This window comes from Sceloporus occidentalis, unplaced genomic scaffold, assembly GCF_023333645.1.
Source record: "Sceloporus occidentalis isolate IW3139 unplaced genomic scaffold, rSceOcc1.0.p SCAF_4, whole genome shotgun sequence".
NCBI lineage: Eukaryota > Metazoa > Chordata > Lepidosauria > Squamata > Phrynosomatidae > Sceloporus > Sceloporus occidentalis.
In genome coordinates, this window is record NW_028316984.1 from 85,444,091 (window position 1) to 85,471,571 (window position 27,481).

At 41.4% G+C, this 27,481-nt stretch overlaps 1 protein-coding gene across 4 annotated transcripts; it reads left to right on the forward strand.

Moving 5' to 3' along the window:
* The first annotated feature begins 10,638 nt into the window (after window positions 1-10,638).
* LOC149314230 (membrane-spanning 4-domains subfamily A member 8-like) lies at window positions 10,639-26,960 on the forward strand. Of its 4 annotated transcripts, none has more exons than XM_089520694.1 (8): window positions 10,640-10,737; window positions 12,990-13,294; window positions 13,886-14,136; window positions 17,343-17,438; window positions 18,438-18,494; window positions 20,413-20,538; window positions 22,011-22,124; window positions 25,392-26,960. In XM_089520694.1, the coding sequence occupies exons 3-8, from the start codon at window positions 13,918-13,920 to the stop codon at window positions 25,503-25,505; spliced, it is 726 nt and encodes a 241-aa protein (XP_089376820.1). In that variant the 5' UTR covers window positions 10,640-10,737; window positions 12,990-13,294; window positions 13,886-13,917; the 3' UTR covers window positions 25,506-26,960. The 4 variants fall into 4 exon arrangements, with proteins under 4 accessions (XP_089376823.1, XP_089376820.1, XP_089376821.1 ...); XM_089520695.1 differs by having other exon boundaries at window positions 12,990-13,153; XM_089520693.1 differs by lacking the exon at window positions 12,990-13,294 and having other exon boundaries at window positions 10,641-10,737.
* Window positions 26,961-27,481: the final 521 nt, after the last annotated feature.

The window sequence follows — 27,481 nt, forward strand, 5'->3', positions numbered from 1 at the left end:
AGAATGCAAAGGAGAAGTGATGTGAAGTTCTTTCCAGCAATCTTGGCAAGTCAGCTGCCAGTGTAATACTATGGATTTCCCCACACATCTTTCTCTTTCTCTCCATGGACTATGTGCTTGCTAGGGCAGGAACTTTTACTAGATTGATCCGTTCAGTTAATCCATTAAAATAATGAAGAAATGTCCTCCTTCTTTCCCACATTGGAGAAAATGCCTGTGTTATGTTTAATTTTGCTGTTGTTGTGTGCTTTCAAATTGTTTCTGATTTATGGTGACCCTATCACAGGATTTTCTTTGCAAGATATGTTTGGAGAGGGTTTACGATTGCCTTAGTCTCAGGCTGAGAGAGTGGGACTTGCTCAGGACCACGCAGTGGGTTTTCATGGCTGAGTGGAGACTTGAACCTACACTGGTTTTATGTGGTTCTGCTAGTTGCCTTGAGTTCTATTTGTGGAGGGAAGGGACTGGAGAGGAGAAAGGCAGAGCTGAAGAAGGAAAGAAATAAGGAAGTCTCAATACAACTGTGTTCTTATAATGGAAATATATTCAAATGACACTGTCTGATAACAATCCATCTACAAATCATGTAATGCAACTGTGATTTTTTTTAAAAAAAAAATAAGGTGACCACCGCAACAATTTGTCCACCAAAGACAGTTTTGATAATAAAAATTAGAAATTGAATTCCCCCTTTGTCTGATTTTACTGAACTACCAATCTGAATCTAGGAATGGGAAAGCTGTATTGTCTCCAGTTTCTGTGATTTTAACACATTTTCCTTGCAATCTTTCTCAGCTTGTTTCCATGTTAAATTGCAGGTAATTAGTTTCCATGAAAGTAATTTTGCATTTGAAAATAAATAAACATTTTAAAAATGTATTTTGTCTCAATTCAGAGACTGAATTGCTCAGTTCCCTTACATTACATGTTGTGGAAAACTGGGCTGATATGGATATTTTTGTTGATCATGACTATTTTTTCCCCACTTACTTCCTGGAGTTGATCATGACTATTATGGCTATTTACTATTTTTACTAGTAGTGGTGTAGTACAAAGAAGCAACCATTCTGGAAACAGATTATACGGCTTGGGTCCAGACTATTTGAAGCACCGTATCTCCCTGTGCAAGCTCACCAGAGTATTGAGATCATCCAGAGAGGGCCTTCTGTCTGTCCCACCAGCCTCGCAGGTGCAGTTGGTGGGAACAAAAGAGAGGGCCTTCTCAGTGGCTGCTCCCAAATTTTGGAACTCTCGAGGGAGGCCAGGATGTCTCCATCTCTGCTGTCCTTCTGGTGGCTGATAAAGACATTCTTGTGCCGGTAGGCTTTTGCAAACTGATAAGGGCAGGGATTGTTGTTCTAATGAAATTTTAAGGTTTGTATTTTTATTATACTTTATTTTAACTCATAACTGTTTTAACTTTTTAAATGTTTGGATTGTTTTTTAAATTTTATATTTATACATTTTAATGTTGTATTGTTTTTAAATGGTATTGTTTTAAATCTGCTGTTTGCTGCCTTGAGTCCCTATATTAGGGAAAAGGTGGGATATAAGAAAACAACAACAACAACAGATTGTTAATCAAAAGGGCATCAGAATTTAAGAAAATGCTTTCATTGATAATGCAGGAGAAAAGAACTCCCTAAATATTACCTGAAGAATCCCCAGAGCTGACTTCCACTTCTATAGGTGTTCTGTGGCAGCCATTCTGGAGAGACCATGAGATGCCTATCTCCCTTTAGTAAGGAGGATAATAAAGAGCAAATAAATAACCAATTTTATTATTATTAGGCAAAGAAATACAAATTACAGTCATAGGAAAATCAGTGACAGGCAATCAAAAAGTACAAAACTTTAAACAAAGTTTTGTTCTTGTTGTATGTCATCAAGTCACTTTCGACATATGGCAGCCCTAAGGTGTACCTATCATGGGTTTACACAGCTGAGCCAGAATTCGAACCCTGGTCTCCAGAGTCATAGTCCAACACTCATTTACTGAATATACTTGAGTAGGGGTGTCGTTGTGTGCCTTCAAGCCACTTCTGACTTATGGTGACCCTAAGGCAAACCTATCATGGAGTTTTCTTGGCAAGATTTATTCAGAGAGGATTTGTCTTTGCCTTCCCCTAAGACTGAGAGAGTGTGACTTGCCCAAGATCACCAAGTGGGTTTCTGTGGCCAAGCAGAGATTTGAACCCTGGTCTCCAGACTTGCAGTTCAGCATTCAAACCACCATATAATGTGGACTGTATGTGTTTAGAAATGCCAACCTTATACCAAAAGTATGCATTTCTCTAGCTTGCCTTCACCATTCTCCCAGTGTGAGTACTGTTTAAAAAAAGCTAGAAGAGAACAAGGAGGAAAAGGGGAGTCTGGACAAGTGTAAAAAGACTTCGGTGGCATTCCCACTGGCCTAAAACATGGATTAGGATGCGAATTAAGGGGGCATCATTCTCATTTAACCCTGAATTCGATCTGCATTGCCCCGGAATCGTTCCCATTCAGTTTCGAATCTGATTTGGGTTTTATTGTATAATCCGGATTACATGCCTATAAACCGGTTTAAAAAAACAGTAGGTTTTAATACGGATTATTTTTGCTCCCGGGGTCCGATTCGCGGTATCCGAATGGGAATGACAAGGGTGTCTGATTCGGGAACCTGGAGATTATTATTATTAACCTTTATTTATAAAGCGCTGTAAATTTACACAGCGCTGTACATACAATCTTTTTAACGCGATGGTTCCCTGCCCTCAGGCTTACAATCTAAAAAAATGGGAGGAGCAGTGCTCAAGGGGCTGGCCTGGGGGTGTCACCCTCTTTGTTCTCTTTCTGCATCGCCAGCACCATTTTCTTCCATTCGCATAGCCTTTCCCTCGGTGGATTGCAACCTCCCCTCTGCTCCACATTCATAGACCGATGTGTGAGGAGACCCACTGAACACCATTTTAAACTATTCTTTTTTCTTTTTTCGTCTCTGCCTGTGCAGCAGATGAGCTTTGCAGTACATGCCTGCTTGATCACCCCCCAGAAAGCCCAGGGAGCAATGGGGGAGGCAAAGGGATTTGGGGGAATGGAGGCTCCTTCTCTCTTTCCCAGAGGAACTATGGGAAGACACAGGAGAGCCTGGACGCCCAGGGATCTGAGGGGGGGATTGAGCCTTCTCTTCTCTCTTTCCCAGAGGAACTATGGGAAGACACAGGTGAGATTGGGCACCCAGGGATCTGAGGGGGGGGGGGATCGAGCCTTCTCTTCTGTCTTCCCCAAAGAGTCTCTCCCCACTGAAGCCCGCTGCCTTCTCCTCCTTGATCCAATTTGCCAACCCTGTGCTTTAGATGCAGAGTCTCTACCCACTGAACCCCACTGCCGCCTTCTCCTTGATCCACTTTTCCAACCCTGGGCTTTGGCTACAGAGTTTCTACCTACTGAACCCCATTGCCTTCTCCTCCTTGATCCAGTTTTCCAGCCCTGGGCTTTTGTTGCAGAGTCTCTACCCACTCAACCCCACTGCCTTCTCCTCTTTGATCCAGTTTTCCAGCCCTGGGCTTTTGCTGCAGAGTCTCTATCCACTGAACCCCACTGCCTTCTCCTCCTTGATCCGATTTGGCAAACACACACACACACACACACGCACACGCACACGCACACACACCAGATAGATAGATAGATAGATAGATAGATAGATAGATAGATAGACAGACAGACAGACACACACATGTTTATATATGAATACTCACACACACAGACACGCATATATATATATATATATATATATACACACACACATAAACATATAGGTATATACACACATACATATTTGAGTGTGTGTGTGTGTACGCACGTATATATACACACATGAATGTATATTTGTGTGTGTGTATATATATATTTCTAAAGTAAATTATAAAGTAACAACTTTTTTAATTTATGAAAAAAATCTCATCTGTAGTTCAAAACCCACTGTAGAAATAATACAGTTTGAGACCCCTTAACCTGCCCTGGCTCAGTACTAAGGAATTATGGGAACTGTTGTGTTTGTGAGACATTTATCCTCCTCTGCCAGAAAGTGCTGGTGCCATAATAAACTACCATTCCCAGGATTCCCTAGCACTGAGTTATGGCAGTTAATATGGAGAGACACAGAAGAGGACAAATAGAAGCTCCTTCTAGTCTGGGGAGACACAACAGAAGAGCCTCGGATGCAGCCGATTTGCATTGGCTGCCCAAAAAAAACCAAACCCAAGACTTGTGATGTCTGAAGCCTGCGTGCTTGATTGACAGCTTGCAGACACAAATGGGAACGGGGAGCAAATTAATCCGCTTTAATATAAAGTGATTTAAAATAAATGGGAACGAAAACAGGGTCTAAATGAATCGAGGTAATTTGCCCCTTTTCATAATAGAAACGATGGGAAAAATTCAATTTATTGCTCATTGCTAAAATACTCCTGAGAGGTGAGCGTCCAACCATCAGCTCAGACTGAGTCCTGGGGCTGCAACTTTGAATGGACTAATCATTCAAACCAAGTGATTAAAAAAAAAACATTAGCAAAGAATATTCCTGCTTCAGGTTCTCTCGCATCTTCCTCATCACTGATACTTCTCTTCTCTTTAAATGTATTGAAGGAAATGGGCGATATCACTATAGAATCCTTAGTGATATTGCCCATTCCCTTCAATACATTTAAGGAGAAGAGAAATATCAGTGATGAGGAAGATATGAGAGAACCTGAAGCAGGAATATTCTTTGCTAATGTTTTTTTTTTTAAAAATCACTTGGTTTAGATGATTACTCCATTCAAAGTTGCAGCCCCAGGACTCAGCCTGAGCTGATGGTTGGTTGCTCAACTATCAGAACCCACAGCCTTCATCAAGCAGCAGTCCTCAGACACTGCTATCTGGAGGCTCACCAATGAATTGGGGGGCAGAGAAGGGACAGGTTTGATTTCCAGCACTGACCATTCTGTGGCTGGTACAAGGGACATGATTTTTAAGATTATCCTGAGTTTTAAGCATCAGAGAGATTCATCCTATGTTAGATGAGTTGGGTCCCAGATATCTTTGGAAGATGAAGACACATGGTTCAGCTATATTTCAGAATTAATGTCATTCAACTTCTCACTATGCACTGCCATCTGAGGCAGCCTAGAAAATTTGATTTATGCATTAGTTCATTACCAATTCTGTGATTTTGGATCAGTAGCCATGTTCTCTCCTTCCTCCATGATCCACTCAGACTGAAGGGATCAGAGAGGGTTAGCAAAAGGTCTTCTCTGTCTGCCCCATCATCCCTTAGTTTGGAGGTTTCAGTCACACTCCCTGGGCTGGGGGAAATTTAACCAAAGCATTTATTTATTGTGCTTGCCTTTTTAAAAATAAGAAGCAAAGCTGGAACTGAAGGTGCAGCAGCCATTTTGATTAAGGGCAGCAAGGCACAAGAGGAAAGGCCTGCTGCTTTTGCTAACCAATCTGCCTCTAGTAAAACAAAGGAAAGTAGCAACTGGAGTGAAGAGGAATGTGATCTGAAAAAAAAGAAATGGAATTACAGTTCCGTGATTCTAGATCAGTAGCAGTATCACTGTAGTGGACGATCACAGAAATCACAGAAAATCACAGTTTTGAATCACGGCTATTCCACAATTACAATAACAGTTTTCACTGATATCTAAAAGTCACTGGTATTCCAATCTCTACAGTAGACCTAATATAAAAAAATATGCCCAGGGTGTTGCTACTAAGGTTGTCACTCAAGAGGAAAGGGGGCAGTAGCCAGAAAAAGTTTGAGAGCCACTGTTTTAAACTAACTGAAGTTTCCAAACTTGGTACAGAGGTAGCCCAATGTAAAGTGCATTGCCAAAGTCCAGCCTTGAGGTTACCAGCATGTGCACTACCATAGTATTTTAAAATGTATTTTCTGTCACCATGTGCAATTCTAAACTTATTTTTCCATGTGTGTGGACTGCAAAAAAAGACAAATAAATGGGTCCCAGAGAATTCACGTCTGAACTCCCCCTAGAAATCAAGATAACTAAACTGAGAATGTCATACTTTGGCCATATCAAGAGAAGACATGACTCACTAAGAGAAGATAATGCTTGGCAAGATAGAAGGTGGTAGGAAAAGAGGAAGACCACATTTCATATGGATAAACACAATGAAGGAATCCACAACCCTGAGTCTGCAGGACCTGAGTATGGTGGTTGATGACAGGGTCACTTGGAGGTTTCTCATTCATAGGGATGCCATGTCAAAGCTGACTTGACAGCAGTTTAAAACAAGGGAAGAATAACAAGAATCTAGCAGCTCCTTTAAAACTTATTTATACAGTATTTATATTTTAGCACAAGCATTTGTAGGTATCAGTGCACTTCCTTGGATGCAATGACTGAGGAAGCAGATCAATATCCACAAAAGCTTATGTAGAATATAGATCAGTCCTTCATTTTTTTTAAAAGTCTCCAATTCTCTAGCCCATCTGGAAGCAAAGACTGACTGCAGAACATAAGGTCCCTCTAGTCTTGGAGGTAAAGAGCCCTGGTTTTTCCAAACTACTCCCCTTGCTCATATTAGCATTTTAGCAATAGCATTTACATTCCTATACAGTGGTACCCCGGGATACGAATTCACCGCGTTACGAAATTTCCGGGGTACGAAAAAGTTAGATTTAAAAAAACTGTTCCGGGTTACGAAGGATTTTTCGGGTTACGAAAATCTTTTCGGCGCGAAATTCAAAGCGCGGCTAGCGGCTAGCGGCTTTCCAGCGGCTTTTCGGGTTGCGAAATGTATCGGGTTACGAACGGCGCCGCGGAACGAATTAAATTCGTAACCCGAGGTAGCACTGTACTGCTTAATCATGAATAGAGCACTATCTAAGAGGTTTACAATATGTAAGCCAATTTCCCCCAACAAGCTGGGTACTCATTTTACTGACCTAAGAAAAGATGGAAGGCTGAGTTAACCTTGGAGCCCTGGAATCGAACTCACAATGGAGATTATCACACACAGACGGCATAGGGACAGGCTCCTGATGTCGCAAGTGTCTAGGTGCCATTCAGTGACAGAGGAGGCCTCCAAGAGTTCACCATGGCATGCTGACAGTGTCCCGGCTGGCCTCTTTGCTGGTCTGGGTGAGTGGACCAAGCTCTTCCCAGGATTTTCGGTCTCCAGGAGTCCCAGCCTACCTGTCTACCACCAGAAGACAGACATCCACTCTGAAATGTGGTCCACACCCACCTCACACCCTAGAAATGCTCATATCATTGAGGAAGAGTAGATGTTTATTGTGGGTTTTAGATTTCTTGAAAGCAATTTCAAATAATAAATGAAGCTCATTGGGAAGAGCTAATGTCACATTTCCTTGTCTTTGGTGTATGGTTGTGTCCTTTTGAATGCTTTATTCACACACATCTATCCCTAAGTTAAATAGGTCTTTAATGTAAATATTAGTTCTATACAGTTGGCCCCCAAATTTGCAACTTTGAGTTCTGCAGATTTGATTATTTGTGGTTTTGACTAATATCTTCTCTGTAGGAATCTCAGTCTAGGTCCTCCAGTGCAACTTTGGCAGAGGTTGACCACAGAATTGTGCTGGAAAACATAGAAGTTCCTACAGAAAACATTTCTCTAGGCATTTGTCAGGCCTCCAGCATAATTCTATGATCAACTTCTGGCAGATTTTGAACACAGAGTTGCCCTGGAGGACCTGGACATTCCTAGAGGAGGAATAAAAAGCTAAAATGAATAGTGGTTTTTTTTAATTTGTGTTTTTTCCACATTCACAGGGGTCCTTCACCCCTACCCCAGCGAATGAGGAGGGACTACTGTATTTGTATTTATCAGGATACCATTCCACCCCTACTGCAAAACAAGCTATAAAGTGAATAGGAATGTAGGCTTGGAGATTTTTTTTTTAAGCAGTGAAAATAAAATGTGTTAACATATATATTTGTCTTCATGAACAAACTATATCTCCCATGGGTTGTAATCCTAAACAGACAAATCTAAACGATCATTTAAACCATAAGGTGTAATGGATTGTAGTTTGTTTATTTATAACTAATTTTTAGTTTAGGGTTACAACCCATGAAAAACATAGTTTGTACATGAAGACAAATATATATCATAACAAGCTGGGTTCCTTAACTGAATTCAATTAGTGTTAGTTTTGTCTCAGCTAGGTCCATCCATACTTGCAGTTTCAGTCTATGGAAGAATGAGGGGCCTCTGTCTTCCCCAGCCGCCTCCATCTTCCCCAGACCAGTGCTGTAGCAACTGCATGCCATGCCCCAATCTGGCCTTTCCAGGGTGCAAAAAGGAGCCACAAAAAGCAGCTCCTTTATGTGCCCTGGAAAGGGTGCAATAGCCATGGCACCATGGTATTAAGGTGTTCCTTTGGGGCTGCGTTGTGAAACGCAGCACCAGAGGAGCGCCGTGACCCTGTGTGCCACATGGAGTGCCTGACTTGGCGGGTAGGCTGCTTTGCCACACAGAGCGGCAGCAACGCGCCCTAGAATCCCTCTGGGGTGAATCCTCCACCCTGATTGGTGCGTGGAGTGGAAGGGGAGGCTCTTCCGCTCCACGACACTCTAGGATGGGCGGAGGAAGGCTCTATAACCAGGAGATCCGGTCCTCCAAGGCAGCTCATTGGCTGAGCTGCCTTGGAGGAGGAGTTTCACCATGGAAGCGGAGCCAGGGCATGTGTTGTATGGACATCATGCCCCGACTCTGCCCCACGATGGCCTTAATGGCTGGTCTGCACAACCCCTTAGTTTTCACAATAAATTAATTGTGGAATACAAAAGGTAATGTTTCTCCAATGACTTATACTGGTATTAGGTGTTAATATAAAATCATTGTCAATATACAAGATTAAGTAAAATGAGCTTTATGGATATCAGTATTATAATTCTGCATAGCAATATGATTGTTTAAACCTTATGTGTATTACAAGTGGTTTTAGCCATCGCTAGGGTTTCAATTCATAGGAGATTTAGGGGCTGTACAGACAGCCCAGTAAGGAGCGGCTCTATGCGGCCCCTGGAAGTGCTGGGTTGGGGACGCGGCAACCACACACCCTGCCCCCAACCCAGCATGGCATTATGATGCACCTCATGAGCAGCACCATTTGGGCACTGCGCACAAGGGACGTCATCATGGCGCACGCCATCTAGATGGGCACGCATCATGATGGCAGCTGGGTGGCAAAAGTAGGGCTCTGAGCGTGTGAATGCTCAGCCCTACCGCAGCCCTAGATTGGGGGCAGGCCGGCATAAAGTGCTGGTCTATACACCCTCTGAGTTTATATAAGGAGCTTCTGAAGCATAGAAAAGGTAATGTTTCTTTAAGGTATTTAACTGGTATTTTGTTCCATCTGAAAACCATTGCTAACAGGTTGGATAAAGCTGCGTGCAAAAGGTAGCATGCACAAAGTCTTATTGTATCCAGTGGGAAATAGCTTGTTTCCAAGAGAAGTAAGAATTCATTATTATGTAGCTATAATATATTTATTTTGGGGGATAATGGGTATTTCGTAATGTCACTCTTATATCCAGAGTTTGTTGGAAAATGTTTGAAAAACTAAATCTTAGATACTGATTTTTGGAGTCAATACCTAGCTGGGATATACAGTTTATTACTACTGATGAAGAAATACTGAAACAGTTTTTTTAAAAAAAGAACTCTGGATGTAGTCATCTTTCTACTACTCTCTACTACCATTGCTTCCTATTTACTACCTACAGTTCCCACAACCAGTATTTCTGCACTGCTGCAACCACCAATATGTTACCTATTGTCCAGAAACTTGGGGAAATTATATTTCTGGAACAGTTGTTATAAGGATCTGAAAAAGCACATTCTACTATCATCTGCTACCTATCTACCACTTGTGGAAATCATTTTGCTGGAACATTTTGCTATCTACTACTTGTGGAAATCATTTTACTAGAACAGAGGTTGTTAGGACCAGAGGAAGCACAGTGGACATAGTCTGGGATATATAGTTCTTTATAGTACTTTGCACTGTGTATTTTGTGTTTTGTAGTATTACTGCAGTGTGGCTACTTACATATAAATACGTATATGATCACTATATATGTGGTAGTGTTGTGGTTTTGTTACTTCAGGGCATTGTAATATAGTTCATTACATTGTCGGTTTCTCCCTGCTATTCTTACTGTGTTTGTTGTAAAACCATCCTGTTGTGTGTTTCCACATCTGAAACACACATACATGAATATTCTAGAAGTATGCAATGTTTTGTTAGTACAAATTCTGTTAACAAGACCTTAGAACTAAAGGGATTAAGGAGACTGAAGCAGGATGAGATAAATCTAAACTGGATGAGTAGAAAATAAACAGACTGTTCAAACTGCGTATGTGGCAGGGTGGGAGATCCTTGTTGCAGTGTTAATACAAGCCAGTCCCTGTTCAGAAGAGATACCAAAATATAGAAAACACCAAAAAAGAAATAAGTAGGCCCTTGGCAGGTATCTGAATAAAGAGAAATCTCAGGTGGCATAGCTGGATGAGATCGCGGAAAGGAGAAAATTTGGAATCTCAAGTGTCATGTCAGAACAAGAGCAGAGAGGCTGAGAAGATGTAGGGTACGATAGGAGGGCAAGATGATGCCAGTAAAGCTCCTCCTCTAATGCTTTCATTTCTCCTTATTGCTCGGTGAAACACATTTTCTGTCAGACACGCAGCAGAGTTGAGAACAAGCACTTCATAAAATAAAATGTAAGTATTTGTGGAGGGACATTCATTATATTCAAGACCAGTGTTTAATTTCATGCAGAGTGCACCTCTGAAAGCCTTGAAAGAATAGCAAGCTGCTTTTGTGTTCTGCTTGAGATACATGAAAAGGAACTTTGGTGGGATGAATTGATGGGTGGGTAAGCATGCCCTCCAACATACCACAGATGAAAAGTGGGATGTGTTTGGCCAAGAAACATCTGAAGGTGGTCAAGATGGCAAAAGTTACACATGAGGGAGGACAGACAAGCTAGGAGAGGCTGCAGCAGTTTGCTTTTGCATGAGCCCACTGGTAGTGGGGAAATGTTCACCCCCTTCTCTCTTTTCCCCATTGCTGAATCTAAGGGAGTGCAAATAACTTTTGTACTTTGAACTCAGTTTACAGCAACTGAACTAGGCTGAGGGCAAAGCAGCAAAATGGAAGGAGGAGAGATAAACTGGGACATTTTTAAAGCAGCTGAAAAAGTGGGACGATAGATTAATCGGGACTGTCTCTACCAAATCAAGACATTAGGAGGGTATGAATAAGTTACCAATTATCCACCATGAATCTGTCTGTAGTATTTCCCTCTAAGGTGGCCTTTTTGTCTCAAGCCTTGGAGAGAAGAAAACATTAAATGGAAAGAGGAGGGGGTTGGGACACAATGAGTTGTCAGGGAAGAGTTAAGGGTCTGTTTAATTAGTTCCTCTTTTATAATGCTCATATATAGATAATGCTGGTGTTCTTGCCACATCACTGGACAGAAACAAAACTCTTAACTAATGGTGTGTTGAAAACCTCCTCTATATCCCCCCCACACACACACACCTCTTAAAAGAGTGGTTGGTTACACCACATATGTTATCCTTCAGGAGTAATAAATACACATTTATATATACACCCAACTAGAGCGAGACTTACTACAGTCAATTTTATGCTTCCTTAAAATACATTGTTTCCATCTGAACCTTGTATGGAGAGAGGAGGAAAAAGCGGCTGCCTGACTTGGCGGGCAGGCCGCTTTGCCGCACAGAGCGGCAGCAACGCGCCCCAGAATCCCTCTGGGGCCAATCCTCCACCCTGATTGGTGCGTGGAGTGGAAGGGGAGGCCCTTCCGCTTCGCGACGCTCTAGGATGGGCGGAGGAAGGCTCTATAACCAGGAGATCCGGTCCTCCAAGGCAGCTCATTGGCTGAGCTGCCTTGGAGGAGGAGTCTCCCAGTCGATGTCATAGACCAGGGCCAGAGCCTATAAATAGGCTGCGCGGTCAGGCCCCGGTGCCATTCATCGCTTGGCTCTCCCACCCTCCCACAGCTTGGGTTTGTGGAGTTTTTGTCACAACTTGGGTTCGGCAGCATAGGCCATGGATCTGCATGGTGTGATACCAGGGCTACGGAGTTCTGGTTTGGGAGTCATTCGGGACCCGGGGGCGAATAGGGCAGGCGTTGTGGCCATTGTGGGGGCCATAACGCGGGAGTGCCTCCCGGTGACTAGGGACTTAAGGAACAAGTGAGCGCATGGTGGCATGGCGGTCAATCAGTGTGCCTTAGCGCCTAGGTCATCCCAATACCTAGCAGTTACCAGATTTTGGCTGATCAGACAAACAGGGGGTGTCTGATGTCACAGATCCTGACCTCATGCGTTATGCCAACCCTACCAATTGTTTGCTGTTGTTTCATAAAGTTGTGGCCTTTCCTCCAGCTTGGTGTCATGTGGTGATTTGTGGCAGCCTCTAAGGCAAGAGCTGTTTGACCTAAGGTGGTCAGGTGGCCCTTATTGTAAGAGATGCACTTTATTTGAGGGTTGGTAAGCTTGCCCCTTATAGGACTGCCAGGTGTCTCCTAATTGATGGAAACATTTTTTTTCTTTTATATAGACTCAACAAGATGCCAAAAATCCTGTATTGGGGGAGATTTTTTGATCTGCATAAAGACAGAAATGTGTGCATCATGTATTTTATGAGTGTGGAAAATATGTTAATTTTATAGCCTAATCACACTAGACGAATCCCACTCAGAAACAGGATTTTAAAAGTAGAAAAACCCACAAATGCAGGATGTTTTTCAGATGCATTTTTCCCAAACAGAAATAATGCAAAAATAAAGCGAACAGAAAGTGGACAAAAACGACACTTTTTTACTTTCAGGAATGAAACACATGCCTAAGCTAATTGGTATTTAGGTAGAGCACAAACTTGTTAACTGCTACTTCCTGATTGCCAACCATGCTTATCATGACTTTTTTTTACTGTTCTTTAGTGCCGTTTTGAAAACCTGGCAACACCAATTTGACACCATCTGTGAGCGTTTTCCCTGTGCTGTAGACATTTCTTGGCAGCTATTCTCCTGTATTCTGTATTAAGCATTGCAGAGAAAAACAAACATTCTGGAAGATGGAGGGGGAAGCTACATCTCCTAAAATGGTGTGCTATGGAAAGTGAAACTAGAACACAGAAACTGAAAAGGAATTTGTGGTTACAGTACGTTAGCAGTGGTCTGTTGTTTTTAACAACAAAGAAGCTTACAATTAATCAACAGCAGTCACCAGCTTTCATTGAAAAATGGTATCATTCATATTAATTTAATTCTCTGTGGAACAAAAAGAGGAAACCCTGGTCTTATCCCCCCTTTTTACAATTTCCTGTGCTTTTTTGCTTTATATGCAGCATATTGCTGCATATGCTCTTTTTGTATGAAATAGCAAAGGAGCAAGTCATATATTATTAACCTGTAACAAACATTAAGGTACAGTCCACCTTGCTTGTTCCTTTTCATTATCAAGGAGCTGTACATCTTCCAATACACTCCTTCTCTGGCTGTGTTACCAGTCTCTTTTTGTATTTTTGCCCATGCAATAGGTAGTACTTGCACACATTTTGTACCTGTTTTATTTGTATTATCATGATTTTATAAATCCACATGGGTGTATTTAACTTAATGCTTTTGTATTTTAATGCTTTGTTGATTGTAAAGATGGATTCTCTATTGATCATTTATTTTTGAGTCAAATGAGTAGCAGGGAACTCAGTCTCTCAGGCTCATTTTTTAAAATCATAGCTTATATGTGTGCCTATGATAGTGGAAATTTTTAACGTTGGTTGAAATCTGAGAGAGGGTTATTTATTCATTTGTTTGTTTCTCTGGTGTGTTTGCAGATTACATACCTGGAGTAATACATTTGGTGAACATGGCTACTGGAACAGTAGTGTATGTACCCTTTAATGGTCCCAATGTATACCAAGTAGGGCAGGGGTTTCCAGCTACTACTGTTATCCAACCACCAGGGATGGTGCAATATGTACCATGTGGAGAGCCGCAGCTTGCAAGCCCCAGTAATCCACCTGAGCAGACCTCTCAAGTGAGACCACTGCAGAAATTTCTCAAAGTGGAGGCCAAGACTCTGGGGGTGAGTGCCTTTGATATCTGTTCAAGATAGCAAGGATTCATGAACTCAAAACAATTCCTAGTTTACTTGTAAGCAATGCAATAAGCCAGAAAGCCTGCTTTCGACAGCACACTTAAGCTTTCAATTTCTAATTAATTTAGCTGTTGCAGTTGGTGAGAAAAGCCAAGTAAAAGTGAAGCATTGTATCCAGCTCCTTCACAGTAAATCCGTATTTTCTGAACTACGGTCCAAGACACACTGCAGAAATAATCCAGTTTGAGACTGCTTTAATCTTGGGAATTGTAGTTTATTTAGGGTTGCCATATCCCGCCGGGGGGCGGGACAATCCCGGTTTGGGTGGTGCCAACCCGGTCCCGATCCGGTTTGGCGCCCAAACCGGGACGGCCCCACCCACCGCGGCCACCTCAGCCCTCGCAGCGGCTTCAAGGCCTTGCTGAGGCCTGGGAAGACTCTCCACGGTTGGAGCTCCAGCCGCGGAGACGCTCCCTCCCGGGCCCTAGCGAGGCCTTCAAGGCGGCTCCGCGGTCGGAGCTCCGGCCGCGGGGTCCTCCAAGGCCTGCGCGAGGCCAGGGAGGAGGAGGAGGCCGCTTCCCACCACGGCGATCACCGCGATGAGGGGCGGCCCCCACCTCCTTCCCGGCCTGGGAGCCGGCCGAGGCTTCTTCCCAGGCCGGGAAGAGGAGGAGGAGGACAAGGTTTAAAAATCTAGGACTTTTTTTTTTAATTTCCTAGCCAGGAAATTAAAAAAAAAATGTCCTACATTTTCAAACCTTGTCCTACATTTGTCCCGGTTTGGAGGTCCTCCATTATGGCAACCCTAAGTTTATTGTGGCACCAGAGCTTTCTGACAGAGAAGGCTAAATATCTCACAATACTATAATTCCCAGAATCCCTTAGCAGTGAGCCAAGCTCTCAAACTGGATTATTTCTGCAGTGTGTTTTGGGCCTATGTTAACATGGCTTGGTTACTAGAAAAACTTGGAAGAAGGGGTAATTTTGTATATTGTACATAGCTCGCAATTTTACTTTTCAGGGCTATAATTCCTCAAATCCTCCCCAGCCAAGATGCCCAGTGGCTATACAGATTAATAAATTCTTTTGTAATTCAAAAAAGTAAAATAAAAAAATAAAATTTCAAGACTCTGTAATTTTGACTCAATGAATGAAGCTTATCTTACAGTTTTATTTATAAATTATATTTATTTATAAGTTTATTTATATTTATTTCATTTATTTATTTACTCCATTTGTATGCTGCCTTTCTCCCAGAAGTTACCCAAGGCAGATCACAGACAAAAAGCTTTTAAATTAAGCTTAGTTGTTTATGTATGATTTTAAAAATAATTTTGTACTGTTTTAAATGCGATGATTTTTTAAACATTTTTTAAATTGTATTGTTAGGCTATCAAGTGATTTCCTTCTGTGAGCCACCTTGGGTCCCATTCCAGGAGAAAGGTGGCATATAAATCAAATAAATAAATAAATAAAGCCATCATTTTAGGATATTATCAAAACAGGCTACTGTCCTGCCATAATCTTGCCAATTTAAAAATGGAAGCATACCAGTTTGACATCATTTCCTATCACAGTTTTTCCTACTGTAGCTCTTTGGCGATCCATGGTTATGTGATCTGTTTGCTGCACTGCCAAATGTCACCTTCCAGGAGGAAAGTGATGAAGGACAAGTGGTCACGACAGCCAACCACCTCCCAAAGTCGGCTGCTGTGTGAATGTGCACAGAGCAGCTGGTTTAGAGGTGTTGGTAGCCATAATCACTTTCCCTCCACTTTCTCCTGAAGCATAGAGTGTTGTGTGATTAACACAATGCAGTAAAGATTGACCTGGGAAATAATGAGATTCTATTGTATGTGAACCTACTGCAGCTATGTGAACTTATAATAGGCAAGGTAAGCAGCTGCTTCTGGAATCACTTAAGGGATTACTGTGATTAACTCACCAGCAAAACACTCAAACAACAAACAAACAAACAGCTTCATTTATATACCACTTCATACTGAACTAGCAGTGTCTAAGCAGTTTACAACTGTAAGCTAATTGCCCCCAGCAAGCTAGGTACTCATTTTAGCGACTTCGGAAGGATATAAGCCTGACTCCAGAAGCGTGAAGGTGTGATAGCTGGTTCTGCTTCTGAAGCATCACTGACTAACTTTACCTTTGCCTAACCTATCCCTATTCTTCCCATATTATTTCTCAATGTTTCTGTTAAAGAAGTAAAGCCCAGGAACACATCTCCTTTGTTAAGTGAGACACACCTATAAATCAATTATGATTGGTTGATTGATTAAATGAATGGTCAAACCTCCTTTTCAGAGCATTTTACCTTCATGAGGCAGTTTGCAAACCAATAGAAACATCAGCCAATATAACACAATAAATTACAATTTTAAGACATCAATTTAAACACCAGCAGGAGCTTAGCACAGAACACAGATGAAATTGTCAAAGTACTCTTTAAAAGCCTCAGTAAGGAAATCAAGCAAGGGAAGAACAGATCAGTCTAGTCATGATGATTTTTCTTTTTCACACACATTACTTATTTGAGATAGTGAGACTGTTTCTGGCCACAGATGGAATTTTCCAGTGTTCAAAACTCTTTACGATGGGGAGGGGGTATTTTTGGAAATCCACATGTGGGTCAAATGAAGTTGAGTGGAAAACCATATCCTGCCTGTGGGTCCCCCACCCCAGCATTAGATGGGATGACCTGGCTGGTTCTTTCTGTGTTTTCAAGTACCATTTTTAAGCTATGCTAACAAGTCAGGGTTCATGTCGTCACAGGAAAGGTAATACATCTCTCCATATTTGCAGATTTGATATTTGCGGAATTGATTATTCACAGATTTGATTAATATGTTCTCTCTAGGAATATCTAGGTCCTCCAGTATAGCTCTATGATCAACTTTGACCAAAAGTCACACCAAAAGACTTAGAGATTCCTAGAGAGAATACTCTACTAGGCATTTGTAGCTCCTCCAACGCAGTTCTATGGTCAGTGTCTGTCGGACGTTGACCACAGAGTTACCCTGTAGGACCTAGAAATTCCTAGAGATGTGTCCTCTCGGGTAAAAACATGGTGTTTTTGTTATTTGCGGTTTTTCCATATTCACAAGGGTCTTGTGCCCCTAACCCTAGCGAATATGGAGGAACATGTGTAGTTTTATTTTGCATGTGGTTTTCCCCCACAGGCCATCCAGATCATGATTGGATTAATACACATAGGCTTTGCACTTTTCTATGCTGTTCTTCCTGTGGTAGGCCAGATGTTCTGGAGTGGAATTTTTGTAAGTAACACATTGATGTTCTTGTTGTTGATGTCTGTCTTTGAGAGCCAGTCCGTTTAATTGTCAATCATTGAGAGTCTACACACGGCAGAGCTGGGTACAATTTTTGTTTTGCTGTAGACTTCTTGTGTACAGGAGCCAGTGATTGATAAATATTTTTCTTTTAAAATGGAATGCATATAGCTTTATTTTGAAGAGTAGAAAAATAATACTTCATAGACACACACGTTAACATATATGGTGAATATGATTTGACAATCTTATTTAAACACCAGAAAATGTCCCACTGTTGGTGCTGAACCTAGAAAAGAGTTTCCTTCTCTGTTCAGCATTTTTTATTTGTATTCTGCATAGATCAGGATTTTCCTAGTGCTGTTGATACCTTCCCCCATCCTTGTGGATGGTGCTATATGGTTGCATAAGGACCAAGAGTTGGAAAATGAATTTTATATTCATAGATGAAACCGATATACAATAAATAGCACTTCTGCTTGAAGGGTGACACTAGATGGCCACCAGCAGAGCTGGTTGTTCTATGATCACTAACAAAGTTTAGGAATAGGATTCAGCATCTTATATCTGGCTAACACTTGAAGGAAGAGTGGAGGATGTTGCTGTTAAAAACTGAGAATGGAATTACTTCCGCACAATAATGAAGCTACTGGCGGCACTTAGCTGTACTTGAAGGCAAAGAATGTCTTATTATCCAACACTCATCCCATTAAAGACAGGTTTTCTTTTGTTTTATTTGGAATCGATTTTTAAACTGTGAACTGTAGTCCAATACAGCTTTTTCTAAGGCTATCTGATCTGGGAGGCAGCCTCCCCACCCCCAGTTTGTACCAGTACAGTGTTTCTACCCATTGGCTAAAACTGTTTCTTACTTTTCTGGAAGCTCTCTGTGGAAAAGCAGCCAATGGCTCATGGACTGATACTGGTGCAGCATCCACAACTTTGAGTAACACTTGTGTAATACCTCCTTTTTCTTCTCTTGGACAGTTTATTGCTTCTGGATCAGTGACTGTGTCAGCTGAGAAACGTCTCACTCAAGGATTGGTGAGAGAGTGACAGATACACAACCATTTTTTGTCTCCTATAATGCCAGGAATAGCAAAAAGCAAACTTCTTTTTCATTATACTTTGGGGAGCCATTTTTACAATCTGTGTTATTCAGAAATTTGTTCACTAGAAGTTGGTGTTAAGGACCAGAAGGCAAACATGACAGAGTTCCATGAATTTCCACCCACCCACACACACCCCTTGATCATATGAAACGTATGCTCTTAGATACATCTTGTTCTGCTGCAAATAAGACCATCCTGAAAGGATAGGAAATACTCAAAACTGGGCCAAAACTAACAAAATGAATTTGAGCAGGGAGAAATTTAAGGTACTGCACTTAGATATAAAAAATGAAATGCACAGATATAGGAAGGGAACACCTAGGAGTTTATCAGACAAGGGGAATTGGAAGTATAATCCGATGGCAATCTGAATGCAATCATGGGGTTTAACGTTATTGTGTGATAACCCACTACACACAAATTCGGGCAATGGGAAGTCAGTCCGAACGCAATAATGTGGTTTCACGTTATTGCATGATAGAAAGCCATGTGAAAATTCAGGCAATGGCATGCTATTTTCAGGCAATGGGGAGCCAGTTTGAATGCAATGCGTATTCACATAATTACGTGAAACTAGCGACTTTAAGTGAATGCGTTCTGGTCCCACTTTCTTTTCATTCGAATTTAAGAGAAATTCCTCCCGTTTGATAAACTCCCTAGTTTGACAACAGTACATGTGAAAGGGATCTAGGAGTCCTAGTAGACCACAAGTTGAACATGAGTCAACAATGTGATGCGGCAGCTAAAAAAGCCAATGCGATTCTAGGCTACATCAGTAGAAGTATAGTGTCTAGATCAAGGAAAGTGATAGTACAGTACCACTCTATTCTGTTTTGGTCAGGCCTCACCTGGAATACTCTGTCTAATTCTGGACATCACAGTTCAAAAAAGATGTTGAGAAGCTGGAGTGCGTCCAGAGGAGGATGGCCAAAATGATAAAAGGTGTAGAAGTCAAATGAGGAGCAATTTAGGGGGCTTGACATGTTTAGCCTGGGGAAGAGAAAGAAGAGGTAATATGATAGCCCTGTTTAAATGTTTGGAGGGATGTCATATTGAGGATAGAGCAAGTTTGCTTTCTGCAGCTCCAGAGAATAGGACAAAGAGCAAAAGATTCAAGCTACAGGAAAAGAGATTCTACCTCAACATTAGGAAGAACCTCCTGACAATGAGAGCTGTTCAGCAGTGGAATCCCCTTGAGAGTGATAGAGTCTTCTTCTTTGGAGGTTTTTAAACAGAGGTTAGATGGCCATCTGTCGGGGATGCCTTGATTGTGAGTTCCTGTATGGCAAGGGGTTGGCCTTTGTGATCCCTTCCAACTCTGTGATTCTATGATAATATGATCCAGATTCCTGTGCATCTGCTGCTTCGTAACTAGCCCAGCCTCCTTCTTTGATGACTTAGGCAAGCCACCAAAGAGCATCTACTAGGCCCCTTCTGATGTTTTTTGCACAGTCTGGGAGCCACTGCTCATACCTGCACAATGTAGGCCTCAGATCATCTGGGATGGTGAACACAGTGACTTTCCTTTTCATGCTAGCACTTCCCCTTCTTTCTGGAAGAAATGGTCTTGGTAGTGAGCAGAAGAGAAATGGTGTGTCTCCTTCTGATGTGGGATGAGGCTACTGGTATGAACCTTGGTAGCACTGGGAAAAAAACATGTTGTGACAGCAACATGAAAAGGTCCCCACAGGATCCGAAGACCACCATGGCAGAAGGAATGTTAATGAATTGTTATTATGCTTTGCTTGAAAATGATTTGAGAGAGGACTCCTTTTATGTGACAATGTTGCTTCATAAAGACTTGTGCTTTCTACTTTTTTTAGTAGTCTAATTTTGTCTATCTCTTCCAGGTGAAATGCAGTGTGGGAATGAACATCACGAGTGCTGTGATGTCATTGATTGGCATCATTCTATATATAATAACATTGGCTACATACTCCCTATATCACTATTCAGATTACTCTTATCAATATACTGTAAGTATGATTTTCCAAGGGTAAGTGAAAATCGCATGCAGAACATTGACTTTATGGTCAGGATCTAAAAGTGAAAATATCTGACAGTAGGAAAGAAGACTTTTGTACCCTGAGTTTTGTCATTTTCACTACAGCCATTCTCCTTAGTTTTTTTATCATGGCCTGTCTCTTAGGCAGTCAGAAATGTTCTGGGAATAAAAGCAAGAAAACCTCTAATTACACATACGATTCTCTTTTTTTCCTCTCTCTCTGAGCTCTGATTTTCTGAGCCACTGTTCTCTTTTCTGAAAAGTCAAGCTTTTATATGAGGCTAAGTGTGTGTTTTAGCTATGTTTTAACCTTTGTATGTTTTTAATTTTATACTGTTTTAACTAGGTTATTCTAATTTTTTAAAAAAAATTGTAAAGTTTTAAAAGTGTTTTTATCTTGTGAGCTGTTTTGGGTCCCTTTTTTGGAGAAAGGCAGCATAACAAACAAACAAACAAAGTCTTGTGAGGGGAGGGCTGTTTCTGCAGTTTTCTTGGATCTGCATCTGGAGGCCTTCCATGTGGGTCCCCCCCCCCAAACTGGAGCATGGTTTGCTAAGGTTGTCCTATGGTTTGAAGAGCAAGATTTTTGTTGTTGTTAAGTGCTGTTAAGTTGACTTCAACTTATGGTGACCCTATGAATAGGAGACCTCCAAGTCACCCTATCATCAACAGTGCTGCTCAAGCCTTGCAGACTCAGAGCCATGGCTTTGTTGAGTGCCTGATGAAAGATTTGCTATAGTGCATTTAATAGCTTTCTTTGTTCTGTCTTAACATACTGACATTCACATGTGAGGTAAAAGATATGAAGCTCAAATAATATTTTCCCCACTTGGATGTGTAACCCAAACATCACTGTCAACATGACAGTGTCAGACATGTACGTATGTAGAACCTGCTTGTGATGTTGTAGCCTAAGGTCCCTGCTCAGCTTCTTACCCATTATCACAATTTTTGACAGCATGGAGTAGTGGTTTTGGTGTTGGACTAGAACTCTGAAGACCAGGGTTCCTGCTTAGCCATAGAAACCTGCTAGGTGATCCTGGGCAAGTCACACTTGTTCAAACTTAGAGGAATACAAGGACCAAAAAAAAAAAAAAAACTTGCCAAGAAAACCTTGTGATAGGTTCAATTTAGGGTCACCATAAGTTGGAAATGACTTGAAGGTACACAACAACAACAACATTTTCCCAAGAGGTGTCAAACCCCCCCCCCCCCCCCACTTTCTAAGTTGTATAAATAAGAAGCCAGGCAGATTTCTTGACCATATAGTTCATCACTAGTGCCCCAAACTCCTGATGTATTTTTGATACTTAGTCATGTACGTCTTAATGTTGCATGTCAGCCAAGAGTTATACCTTGCAACTGAACCAAGAGTTCTATACCTGAGATGTCTTTTCCCCAAAAGATACATTTTAACAAAAATAAACATCTTGCCATATTCAGTCTGCAGGTACTGGACTCTGTGTCCTGCTCCTCTTGTTCAGCTTGTTGGAGTTCTGTATCACTGTTGCTACAGCACACTTTGGGTGCCAGGCGACTTGCTGTAGCACTAACCCGGTAAGCATTGGATACCATACTTGGAATTTGAGAAGATGTTACTTAGCAGACTGAGCAGATACTGCTCTTCTTTTTTTTTATTATGCTTGTCTAACAAATCAGTCCATTCCCTACTTTTATTCTAACAACAACCCATTGAGGACATTACCACATGAGCCCTGCCCTTACTGCAGTCACATTAGTCAATAAATATGGGAACATACTGGTTTCAGAGCGGCCATGATTACACATCTTGTCAATCATGCAACTAGGGCTGCTTCTGCCATCATGCTCTCTTCTGGACTCCCATTTAACCCTGTCTTTCTGCCTGTGCACTACCAAACACACCTTTCAGTTTATATATACACACACACACAAATTTTTCATACAATTCCAGAGTTCTGATAATGCAATTTAAGTTTTAAAAGACAAAAAGAAATAGGAGAAAAAATAAATGAAATCAGCCTGCTTGGGAATAATGAGGAAGTAGGACTGGGGAAAAGGAGGAGACACTGAGACCACATGACTGGCAATATCACAACTGCCCTAGCAATAATGTTTCACACTTGAAGATTAGCATGCTTAAGACCTTATTGATGGGCTTCTCCTCTCTGTGAAAATGGGCACCTTAACCATGCTTTGGAGATACAGCAGCTGCAGGTCGTATGATAAATATGGTCAAAGGCACTTTTTTCCAACTGTAATTGAGGTTTAAAAGCCATGTGTAGTAATCTCCTGAGAAGAGATCTAGTTCCATGTCAGTCTGGTTTCAGGCCTAGTTATGGGACAAAAGCAACTTTGGTCACCTTGGTAGATGATGATGATGATGATGATGATGATGATGATGATGATGATACTGTTTATTTCTAGCCCGCTTTTCCAAAAGAGATCAAAGCGGGTTACAACAAGGGTATAAAACATTATACAATTTGAACAAACAGTATATACACATCATAAAAACACTCTAGAGTTAAAAACACCATAAAATTACAGAGAATAAAAACCAAAACGAAACTAGCTGGAAGACAACTTATATGATGGGGAGAGAGCCTTTGGGAGAGATGACCTACACAGGGAACTGAATAGGGGTAATGTGTCCCTGTTGGTTCTACTGGACCTCTCAGCAGCTTTTGATACCATCAACAATGGTATCCTTCTCTGGGATGGGGCTTGGAAGTACTGTTCTACTATGGCTCCTTATTTCTTGGAGGGGCACTCTCAGAAGGTTGTGCTGGAAGATTCCTGTTTGATTCCTTGGCTATTGGCTTGTGGGGTTCCTCAGGGTTCAGTCCTGTCTTCTATGCTTTTTAACATCTACATGAAATCACTGGGAGAGGTTTTGGAGTAAGCTGTCACCTGTACACTGATGATACTCAGCTTCATCCCTCCTTTACACCTAATTCCAAGGAAGCTTTCTTGTCATAAACCAGTGTCTGGCAGCTGTGAAGGACTGGATGAGAGCAAACAAATTGAAGCCTAATCCAAACAAGACAAAGGTGGTTCTGGTCAGTCAAAAGGCAGATGTGGAAGTAGAGATTCAACCTTTGTTAGGTGGGGTTATGATCCCCCTGAAAACTCAGGTACTTCTGGATTCAGGGCTGAGCCTGGAGGCCCAGGTTTCAGCAGTGACCAGGAATGCTTTTGAACAGTTAAAGCTAGTGCACCAATTGCACCCATTCTTGGAGAAGTCAGATCTGACCATGGTGGTACATGCCTTGGTTACATCCTGTTTGGATTACTATAAGGCACTGTACTGCCTTTGAAAAGTAGTAAGAAACTTCAGCTAGCCTAAAGAGCTGCAGCCAGGAGCTGACTACAGAGAGCTTACAACTCCCTTGTTGCAACAGCTCCATTGGCTTCCAGTCCATTTCCAGGCACAATTCAAAGTGCTGTTTTTGACCTATAAAACCCTGTGTGGCTTGGGTCCAGGTTATTTGAAGGACCACATCTCCCTTTATGAGTCCACTAAAGTGTTGAGATCTTCCAGAGAGTTCATTCTCTCTGTCCCACTACCCTCTCAGGCACGTTTACTGGGAACAAGGGAAAGGGCCTTCTTGGTGGCTGCTCACAGGCTCTGGAACACCCTCCCTAGATTGTAAGGTTTGCATAGAGTTTTTAATACTTTCAAATTTTAATACATAATTGTTTTTTTAAACTATTTGCTTTTTAAAATTTTATATTCATATATTTTAATGCTTTTGTATTGTTTTTAAACTGTATTGTTTTAAACCTGAGTCCCTTTATTGGCCACCTTGAGTCCCTTTATTGGGAGAAAGGCAGGATATGATGAGATAGGTTAGGCTGACAATCCTGTTGGTTAGTCCCAAGTACAATTGGCCTATTGAATCAATTTCTGAATAGTAAGCCAATTCCATAGGTAAATTCCATTGATGCAGTGAACTGGCAATAGGTTTCAGGACAGTTTTTTCTCAGATTGAATCTCCTTGCTTCTTGAAGCAGGTAGGAATGCCTTATGTTTCTTTTTTCTCCAGCAGCAGCAACAGCAACATATTTCTCTCAATTTCTCTCAGTTGGATATAGTTTGGTTTGGCAAACTTTGTGCCTTCATAATGTTTTAGGCTGCAACTTCCTTCAGTCCAAGCCTGAACTAGAAGGAAGTTTGAGTCTGAGCTAAGAGGAAACAGAACAAAATTTGAGACAAACTGGTTTATAAGAGAATGATTACTTTGCAAGAAAAATATAGCTAGCAGTGGCTAATATGCAACACTGTCTTCCTAATATACTTTGTGATTGGTTCCAGGATATCAGCTCACAAAATAAAATGCCTGTTTCCTTTTTCTAGAATCTCTCTTAATTCAGTCTCAAATGAAATGGGAATGCCTATGCTAGTAAAGGGATTAATGAAAGATCAAACTAAATAGCATGCTTTCAGAAGAGAAGCTCCCTTAAGCCGTAAAAGAAGTCTGTTTGTCATAGCTCATTACTTGTCTCACTTCTGTATCTTGCTTTTAGCATGCCTTGGTTTATAATTGACTATTTTAAAAAATTAACATGGGCTTAAATTGCTGAGTCAGATATTTCTGAGGCAATCCTGTTCTGAGGGGAAAGGAGAGGTTAAATGTAGGAAATACACATTTCTCTTAACATCTACTTTATCACAGAGTCAGTTCCTCCCAAGTGGGGTAACAGCCACTTCTTGAGGTCTGAGGAACTAAGTTAATGCTTAAACAATAGTGACTGGAGAGGTAGTGACACTTTATGCCACCTCAGCGAGGAAGACAATGACAATGGTGACAATAATCGCAGTATTTATTTTTTATGTTACAGGAGTCTGTGGTTTATGTGCCATACACCGTCAGTGGAGGTGCAATGACTCTTCCGGAAAGCTCTGCTACTGCTCCTCCAGCCTATGATGCCATGCACCCTTCCAAGAGCCAGTGAAGAACACATGGACAAATTTATGAGAAGCATCACACCCGCAATGTTAACTATCCAGCCACCTCAATAGTAAAATATTAAGCATTTCCTTTCTCAAAAATGGCAAATACTATATATCGCATCTGCGCAGTGCGTACTGCACTGTAGAAACTTTCAGTAATTAATCTTTTTATTTAAAAAATCAGTTGAAAATGATAGAATCTGTCCTTCTGGATCCAAGTACTCTGAGTAATCCCCACCAGTTCCTTTCCCAGATCAACAAACACAAAGTGAAATAGCATTAAGACTTCTGAAAGAACTAATACTGCCACTAGGCCTCAGACAGAGTACTGTGAGGAGGTCTTGGCCTGGCATGCAAGGACATTTGGGCCCCATGGAATTGAGAAAGTCCCAACAAGAATGATCTAAAGAGAAACTCCCTGTCAATAGACTTACTCGGAGTGTACCAGAGTAGCATAGGTTTGCCTGGAAGTACCTATCCTAAAATTCCCCTACAAAGGCCTCAAACTATATAATGATCCAGAAGGACCATAGGTACCATAACCAACTAAACAGGAAAGGAGCTTGTGGGGAATGCTCATATTTGGATGTAGTAATGGGGATGCCAGTTGGACTCAGAAAGCGTTGTCCAATGTCTGAATGATATTCAGCAACATACTTAGGGTCCTCCACACTGTAGACTGTGGAGATCTGCTTCAGTCTACTAATTGAAAGCCTTTTGATAATTTGATAATTTTAAATTCCTCTATTTTTCTGCTTAGTATTGCAAAAATGGTCAAAACAGCCATCTTAAAAGAGATAGCTATCTTCTCTCAATCTCACTCTCTCATTTTCTCTGTCTTCCATCCAGCTCTCTCTTTTTTTATTTTGTAAAAGAGGATGACACTTCCACCAATTCAGTCATCCCCCTAAAAGAAAATAATTACTGTTCCTCTCTTCATTGAAATACATACATGCATGTCTAAGAATCAATATGCAAAGGGATCTTGTAGCACCTCTGAGACTTAAGTGAAAGAGAGACGTTAGTAGTGTGAATTTGTAGACTTGAGAGCCTACTTCCTCAGCTGGATACAGTGAAGTCCCCATGCAGAAGTAGGCTCAAGTTTATAAAACCCTATGTTCCCAAGTTCTCTTTTTCATTGAGTGCTACACAAAGCCTTTGCATACTGATTTTCTAGACGAACATGGCTGTCTTTCTATGTTTGAGTAGAAAAAGACAAATCTACGAATATATTTTAAAAAGTAAAAATTGTTGCATATAGTTGTTGTCATAGCAGATTCTATAGAGAAATTACTCCAAAACCATGATGCTATAGTATACATAGGAATTACATAAGCAATGTTCATAAGTATATATAAGCAATATTTGTGTCAAAAATGATTATGTATTGTTGAATCTTTCAGTATTTTTAATGTTGTATAAAACATCTCCACTTTTCAATAAATTTGTGTGCTGAACATCTTTCTTTTAATCTTTAATATGTGACTGCATTCAGAAAAGTCACAGTCCAAACCATTAACTCTAGCTTAACAGAAGTTGGGGGGATTTCCAACCTGATACTAGTCACGAGTCCTAGATCATCTTCTAAAAGGCTCAGTTCTGGCTCATTTCCGATGCGAGTGCACTTCCAACGATGCTGCGGTTTCACTTCGTGAAGTCAATGTGTTATCAGACACCATTCATTTCTATGGGAGCTCCTTGCGAGGTGCTTCTGCAGTGGTTCCAAAGTGATCCCTCATTTTGGTAAAACCGGAAAAAAAGGGACTTCACAGAATTCGCTTCCAAGCTCCCTTCGATGGCAGTGCAATTTGATCTGGTGTGGAATGCAGCTTTGCTACTTCTCTGGTACTCCACCGCAAACGCCCTGGGTTGCAAATTTCCCATGATGCAGTTTTCCCCCATTCCCTTCCAGTGGTCCTTCCACTTTCAGGGCAACCCGGGCGTGGGGAGCGATCCCTCCGTTGTCTTTGGGGGTATT